Raw genomic sequence first — 8686 nt, 5'->3', positions numbered from 1 at the left:
GAATGGGATGAAACAAGACAAAAGAGGCCTCCCTAGATGTGCTTGTACCATGCGTGTGATTCTGGGTCAAGAGAGGAAGGGAACTGAAAGGCCACCAACATTTGGCTGTCCGCAATACATTATCTCATGTCATCTGCACAACAGACCTCTGTGATGGAAATTTACATCCCCATGTTGCTGGAAAACCAGCAACAAGGTTCACAACGAAGTTTAAGTGGAAAGTCTTGGTAATTCTGTAGAATTTCCTGCCCAGGTGTAGTGAGATCAGCTGATTGTGTCAGGCTCAAGATACAAGTTCATACAAAGTCCTTCAAAGGCAACAGATTCTGCCCTTTGGTTCTTCATATGCCCTATATATCACCTAGCATATGCCATAGACTTGTTATGTATTTGTTTATTGAATGAATGAATGAATGAATGAATGAATGAAGTCAGTGAATGAATGAAAGCTGAACTGAATTAAATATAAAGGTCTGGCACTCTAAGTACTTAGCAAGCATTATTTTATTTAACCTTCATAATATCCATGATTACCCTCCATTTTACAGATGATTAAGCTGAGGCTAAGAAAGTTTAAGAAATCTACCCAAAGTCATACAGCTTATAAGTGACAGAGCAAAAATTCCACCAGGTGTTTCTGCCTCAGAAGATCCACTCTCAACTACTTTGCTACATGGCTTCTCAATGAATGGGTTCCTCTGAATTGATGGGTTCTTCTGGACATCTCAGCTTCCCCATAGAAAGATAGATGGTCCCTGTTGTTCCGGCTGTATGAAAAAAATGCACAAAACATGGGAAGTTGAGGGTGATTAGTTCAAAATGTAGCAAATCTACAAATACATTGACTTCACTTTTAGATATTTGTCCAACGGGGGTGGAACAACTTTAATTAGTGTAACAGAACAATAAGAATTAAATTGGCTTGGTGGCAAGATTTTTATAGGATGACACTGATGGTATTACTATCCAACTTCAAAGATGTGGAACGATGTCCCTGCTCACACTGGAGACTAGAAGCCTGTTTTTCATCATTGAGGCTGGCCTGACAAATTAAGTCTGTGGAGTCATTAGATTAAGATAAGAGCTTATCTCCTAGGCTGACATTTATTCAGAGGTTTTTATACTGCTCAGCTAGTAATTAGTGCTGTTGAATTTTTAACAGTGCTTTGTCCAGTCATTCAAAAATTCTAGAGGTATATGTGCATCTCCTGTGTATGTTTTTGGTTATTAAAAATAGAAGAGGAATACAAATGAATTGCTTCAGAAGGTTTGAATAATTCTTCCCAAAGTTGTTCTGTGGTGAAACATGAAGCTTAATGACTTATTTGCAGAAGAAAGGAGCAGTTCTCCAAAATTGATAAATGTGGAGTAAGGGGTTGCCTCTTACTATGGGATCTATAATTTATTTCAAGGCATACATATTATAGGTTTATTATGTTCTAGTGGAATCATTAAAACTAGGATCACATGCAGTAATGGTTTCCTGCTGTTTCACACCCCCAGTTCGGCAAATATACTATAGATTCAGGAAATAGCTCAAAGTTGTGTTTTGTTTTTCGCCTCTTTCCTATGGCTGATTTGACTGTGGAAGTCTTATTTTTCCGTCTTCTTGTAGTTATAATAACAACTTGATTGCTATAGAATAAACTAATACATTAAGCCTGCACAAGTGTCTCGACAGTCTGTCAAACAAACAATGCTCACATTCTTAAATGCTTGGTTTGCAAAATTCCAAGTTCTTTGTTGAAACGCTAATTAGTAATCACATGGTTTAGACCCCCCTGTTTTAAGAAAGTTCATCACTTGGTGAAAGTTGAATCCTGTTAATATTACTATCACATCATTTATTTTTTTCATAAGTGTGGACATTCCTCATCACTCAACATATCGTACTTGCCACTTTTTTTAAAAACGTGGCAGAGAGAATTCCACTGGGATAAGTGAAAGTATTTGACTCTACAAGTTCACCTAAACACTACCCAAAAGCAAACCCTACAACTTCAGAGACCCAGGTTGGAAGATGGGTTCTCTTTCATTCAAATTAAACCCGTGTGGTTTTGTAGTTAACAAGCTAAAGTTAAAGTCACTTGCTAATCAGCCTCTGTGTGCAGTGGGCATGGCACCTCTCCTCATGGGCACAGGCTGCTGGAGGTGAAAATCTTTGTTATTTGTCATGGCTCACCATCTTCCTTTCTCAACACTCCGAATAAATACAAATGCACTCTTGGCACCACTGGAATGTGGAGTAGTAAAAAGTTGACCACTTCAACAAATCTTTGAACCTCAGTTTCCTTACCTGAAAAACAGAAGTTTTCTCAGAATAATCTTTAAATATACCAACCAGGATCCTGAATCTCAGATCTGTGATCTGTCCCTCAAGGCAGAAGTGTAAGAAGCCTGAGAGGACAGAGGAAATTATGATCGAAGAAGACACCACTGAATTAAAGTCACCTGAGGAATTTGTAGACTTGAGTTTAAAATAGTAATATAGAAACTCTGAAATTTTGTGATTATACTTTGTCATAGGATAGAGGTGGAGTATATTTGTTGAATAATGAGTAAATGAGTGAGTTAATTAATAGAGAGGTAGCAAGGGATATTGGGATTTAGAATCAGACATACCTGGGCTTTCAATTCCCAACTCTGCCACATACTTGACTTGCATCTTTGGAAAATGCTTGAACTTCTCTGACCCTGCTTCGTCATTAATAAATCAAGCATAATAAGTAGCCCATAGGATTGTTGGTAAGATGAACAAAAACCTGTATGCGCACATGATAGGCACTCAATATCTGTTTTCATTTTTATTCCCTTAGGGTTTTTTTTTTAATTCTCTGATTCTATGGACATCAAATTATAAAGATATTACTATCCAGCTTTCAAATTCATGTATTGCCAACTATCACCAACACATTTTGTATGTGTTATTATTATCTTTTAATGTGTAATGATAGAAGAAGGGGAGACAAAGAAGCATAAAGCTTCCCTTCCAACTCCCCATGGGTAATCAGGCCAGGGGAAGGTAGGCGTCATTCAGCATGTTTACAATGTACTCCATCTCAGTCCTCAGCCTTCGTTAACTCATCCACCCCCACCCCCGGCTTTCTGAAGAGCAACATGTAATTAGAGCACTAACGAGGTCATTTAGCAGAAACCATGGGTAGGGAGTAATGAATGTGCTATCAGGCTCGGAGAACAGCTTGGGCAAAAATCCAAACAATCCATGTTCATCTCTGCTGAGCCAACCTAAACTTGGAAAACAGAGCGTGGAAAAAGGTTAATAATAGGACACCAAAAATGTCCTTTTCCAGAGAGACCCAGAGCAAAGTTCTGAGTGCAACCTTCCGTGAGCTGGTCTGTGCAGGTAGTGGGCTTGGCATAAGGACACGCTGGGTGGCACCTGGCCCCCGGCTAGATGGCTCGGGTGCTTCAGGACCATTGATGGGGATCTGTAGGCTACAAATGGGCCTTCCGAGGTCATCTAGTTCCATCTCCCACTTTACAGATGAGTTCAGGGTACTCCGGAGAGCTGAATTGGCTTGGTTAGCCAACTGGAAACAGAGCCAGACTTAGTACCAAGGCCTCTGGATGAGCAAGGCGGTGTTTGACTCACTAGCCCATGCTGTCTCCCTGCCTCTGAAGATGACATTTAGGCGACCATTCTAACAGTGGTAAAGACTTCAAGTGGGGCCGGTTTTACTTGGACCACTTCTGGAGCAGGAAGTCCCAGAAGAATAAACCCAGCCCTTCATCAGTTTGCATTTGGAATCAGCACTCTTTTTTTTTTTAAATATATTTTATTGATTTTTTTTCCAGAGAGGAAGGGAGGGGGTAGAGAGTTAGGAACATAGATGAGAGAGAAACATTGATCAGCTGCCTCCTGCACACTCCCCACCAGGGATGTGCCCGCAACCAAGGTACATGCTCTTGACCGGAATCAAACCTGGGACCTTTCAGTCCCCAGGCCGATGCACTATCCACTGAGCCAAACCGGTTAGGGCATGAATCAGCACTCTTAATTGGGTTGCAACTGCTAACATGGCTATGGCTTTCAACTGTATAGAAAAGGAAGTGGAGGAAGAAACCAAAAGAAGCTAAATACCGCCAAACACTTAGCCCACCAATTTCCAAGCTCAAGCTGTGTCCACCCCACTCCCTACCTCCCAGCTGATAAGCAGGTTATAAAATAGGACACAAGCCATACTACTCTTTTCTTTCCAGTTTTTAGATGTTGGAGTTAATAAAATAAAAATTACTACAAAATATTTTGTTATTGTAGTTTTCTCCCAATTTAATAGACCTTAAAAATACAACCATTATCATATGGAAGGATTCATGAAGGTTTCATAACATTAAAAAAGAACTTCCCTGGTTGAAAAGGTAGGGAACCCCTGTTCTAGCCTTCTGATTCAGATATTTGAGTTGTATCCCTGTATATTATTTCTGTTTGTTAAAAATCAAGTGTTGTAAACCTGTTTTAAATGTTCAAGGCTAGAGAAAGAAAGAACTTAGTCACTATCAATTCTTACAGTGTTAAATACTAAAGTATTAAAATTCACAGGATGGATTTTGTTCCAAGGATCATTTTCATTTCAAGAAGCATTTATTAAGCCCTTACATACACACAATGCTACCAAGCAGTCAGGAAGAAGCGGACAGAGCACACAATCTCTGTTTTAAAAAACGTACTATTCCTTTGGGCAGGCCCAACTTACCAACAGAGATAGGAAAGGTATAAGGAAATGTATGAAAAATCTTAGGGCTTTCTTACCTCCTATTTAATATATAGAGTGTCCGAAAAAAATATATACACACACTTTGAATAATTATAAAGGCAGTGTTTATTAAAATACATTTCATTTTCAAAATTGAGCTATCAGCTGTTAAAGTATGTATACATTTTTGGAAGGAAACCCTGTATTTTTTGTCTCTTTTATTGTTTTAGACTAAAACTTTTACTTATTTATTTACCTATCTATTTATGTTAGTATAATATTTAAAGTTTAGTTTTGACTGTTGTTGTTTTGTATTTTATTTTTATTGTTGACACTATTACAGATGTCCCCCATTTTCCCTCCATTTGCCCACCTCCACCAGGCCCATGCCTCTCCCTCCCTCTGGCCATCCGTCCCTCTGGCCATCACCACACTGCTGTATTCCACCAACGGTGCATGCATATATGTTCTTTGGCTAATAACTTTACCTTCTTTCATCCAGTCCCTCCTACCTCTCTCCCCTCTGACATCTGTCAGTCCGTTCTATGTATCTGTGCCTCTGGTTCTATTTTGTTCATCAGTTTATTTTGTTTATTAGATTCCACATAAAGTGAGATCATTTGGCATTTGTCTTTCTCTGACTGGCTTATTTCACTTACTGTTATAATCTCCAGGTTCATCCTTACTGTTACAAAAGGTAAGAGTACCTTCTTTTTTACAGCTGCATAGTATTCCAACGTGTAAATGTACCACAGTTTTTTTATCCATTCATCTACTGATGGGTACTTGGGCTGTTTCTAGGTCTTGGCTATTGTAAATACGCTGCTATGAACATAGGGGTGCATATATTCTTTATGATTGATGATTCGAGGTTTCGTAGGATATATTCTCAGAAGTGGGATCTCTGGGTCAAATGGCAGTTCCATTTTTAATTTTTGAGGTAACTCCATACTCTTTTCCATAGTGGCTACATCAGTCTGCCTTCCCACCAACAGTGCATGAGGGTTCCCTTTTCCCCACGTCCTCACCAGCACTTGTTGTTTGTTGATTTGTTGATAGCAGCCATTCTGACAGGTGTGAGGTGATATCTCATCATAGTTTTAACTTGCATCTCTCAGATATTTGTCTTTCATTTAAAATGGTAACTGAAGAGTGTGGCTTTGGGGTGGCCCTTGGAACCAGGAGGCATTTATTTGCTCTTTTGAGTGTGTAAGTACCTCACTGGGGGCCCTCTTCTTGGAACAGCTCCTCCCTTCAACTGGGTTCCCGCAAGAGCTATGGCCCAGAATCCAACCTTTCCCTAAGGTCCCTACCCCTACTTCTTGGACATCCTATATTCCTCACATCCAGATCCTATACACATGCCCCTTTGTTTTCCTGAAGCTGATAGGAAAGGGAGAAAATCCGCCCGACAGGGAGTGGAAAACCTCAGCGGTATGGTACAATGCCAAAAATAATGTGACCACGATAACTGCTCCTGGGGATGGGGCCTGGGAGGGCCCTTCTCGTTCCCTTAACACAGTCTTCCTTGTTTGACTTTGAAAACAATGTCATGATAAGATTACCAGCTCATTCAGACCTCACTTATGAAACAGTGTCAAACAAGATGCTGCCCAGTGGTTTAAAACAAAGGACTGGCCAAGAAATGTTCCTCTCCTTCACACCTCCTCATTGTGGGAGAAGCGAGTCAGAATCAGATGATGCTCTGGTGGTGTGAGAGGCATTCTGCTATAGCAGAACCCAGACTTTGGGGATAGGCAGCCCCTGGTCCAAATTCTAGCATAGAAACTTCAGAGCTGTGTGACCTTAAGCAAGTTGCTTAACATCTCTGAACTCCAGTGTTCTCACTAAATAATAAAGATGCTAATGATAAGTACCTACAGGATCACAGTAAAGACTAAATGAAACATAGTAGGTGCTTGATGAGTTTTAGTTATGTTTTCAGAGCAAAATTCAAATACTTTCTTCTTTAGGGGAGGAAATAAAACAAGCCACCTTGTCAGGATGCAACAGCTGGTGCTAGAAACAAATGTAACCACATCAGGGGAGCGTGCCTCCCATCCTCAGAGTCAAATGTACTTATGGATGCAGCAATTTGCATCTTGTCAAATGTTCCCTAACATTTTGTAAAAAATCCCCAAATGTCAAATTAGTGAGTAATCTGTACAGTGCGATAGATCTCGTTATCCTCTGAATGACTCATAGCATATTTGGGGTGTCCCAGATACCAGTCCAAGTAAATGTTAGTAAATAAGGAACATCACTTCTCCCCTCACAAAGCTCTGAAATCAATACCAGCTTCTACTTGCAAAGGAAGAATATAAACCTTGAGGGCCAGAAAGTGCCCCATAGTTTTTAAAGTTGAGTGAGCTGTCCCCACCCATATAGACCTCGCACTGACCATATGCCCAGTCCTCAGACAGGCCGGAGGTGGGGGCAGGAGTGAACGGATGAGGCTTTGTATCTCCATACTGACTCCACTTGGCTTCGTACGCATTTTCTTACTTAATCTTCACAAAGGTCCTTTTTAGCCCTGGCTGGTGTGGCTCAGATGGTTGAGCATCGAGTCATGCACTAAGAGGTCACCAGTCTGATTCCCAGTTAGGGCACATGCCTGGGTTTCAGGCTCGATTGTAGGGACTGTGCAGGAAGCAGCAATCGATGTTTCTCTCTCTCTCTCCCTCACCTTTCCTCTCTTTCTAAAATTAATACATATCTATTTTAAGTCTTTTTTATTTGTTTAAAAAATACTGAAATAATACTTGCAATGTGTGCAGCACTTCCCTGGGGCCTACTTCTTGGGAAAGCCCCTCCACACAAGAGGATTATAATTGCTTTCCAGTCCTCAGAACAACTCGCTGGGGAAGGCACCACCACATTCTCCATTCTACAGATCAGGAAACTGAGACCCAGCCAGCTAAAGGCTTCCCTAAGGCCACATACTACGCAGCAAAGTTAAGGTAGGAATTCAGATAGTCTGGCTTGAGAGTCTGTGCTCTTAACCATGAAATACTGCCTTCCAAGATGGGCACCATAGCATCCCCATTTTATAGTTGAGAAAACTGAGGCTCAGAAAGACGAATTAATACTTTCCAAGATATCATACGGTTACTGGGTGGTGACAGAGCTGGAGTTTAAAATGAGGTCTGTTTATATAACCCTCCCCTGGACCATTGGGTTATAACTTATACAAAGGCTAAAAAAAATGACTGGCCTTATGAAACAGTTTCTACTTTTGCTGGCCGTGCATCGAAGGAGATAGAGACCTTCCAAAGAGCATAAGCAATAAACACCAGAGGGCTCCACTCTTATCCGTTCATTAATATTACAACAAATTAATAGTCGTGGCTCCAACACATGGCTCTCAACTCCTGAGTGAGAGACACGTGTCCCAAAACAGGGCTGAGAAATGCCTCTGTGTCTTGCTATTGTTTGCTCAGTTTTCAACTCAAACCCAGTCCAAGAATCCTTCCCTGGTCACTAACCAAAGCAACATCATCAACTAGTTGTATTGCCTTGTAGAAAGTACTGTTGTCTAAAACTATGTTGTTCCTTTATTTACCAAGTTGTTCATTGTGCCTCCCTAACTCAAGCATAAGTTCCATAAGATGTGTTTGGTCCAGTTGCTTTCCAGTGCCTAGAATAGTGCTTGCCACTAGTAGGCACTCAGCAAATATTTGTTGAATGAATAAATGAATCAATGAATGAGAAGAGAAAAGGAGGAAAGTTGGAGGGCTAAAAGAGCAGGTGTGTGACTTTGCAAGTATGTTCCCATTATTGCTTTGTGGAATGAGTTTCTTGTAGAAAAGATGTTGACAATACTAGTAAGAAAGAAGGGTCCAGTGATGCCCCTGCAATGATATCTCTCCAGAGACATTATTATTCTTAATAGAAGCGCAAAGGTGAGAGCCACAAAATATTTAAAACTAGAAGAAACCTTCAATATCTTTATAGTATAATCCATTCCCTTG

At 40.5% G+C, this 8686-nt stretch overlaps 1 protein-coding gene across 2 annotated transcripts in view; it reads right to left on the bottom strand.

Annotated features, from left to right (window-relative positions):
- Positions 1-524: 524 nt before the first annotated feature.
- The window catches only part of LMO4 (LIM domain only 4), a 39936-nt gene continuing 31774 nt past the window's right edge, over positions 525-8686 (bottom strand). Inside the window, exon 5 of one of the 2 annotated variants that reach the window (XM_070405519.1) lies at positions 525-767. In XM_070405519.1, the coding sequence (XP_070261620.1) occupies positions 726-767 (42 nt within the window). In that variant the 3' untranslated portion in view covers positions 525-725. The remainder of the gene's footprint in view (positions 768-8686) is intronic. The other variant, XM_070405518.1, reaches the window with a different exon arrangement.

This window comes from Myotis yumanensis, unplaced genomic scaffold (genome assembly GCF_028538775.1).
Source record: "Myotis yumanensis isolate MYYU_CA2020_CCGP unplaced genomic scaffold, mMyoYum1.0.hap1 SCAF_2, whole genome shotgun sequence".
NCBI lineage: Eukaryota > Metazoa > Chordata > Mammalia > Chiroptera > Vespertilionidae > Myotis > Myotis yumanensis.
Note: the sequence above shows the minus strand (reverse complement) of the source record. Positions and strands in the feature narration are given on the sequence as shown.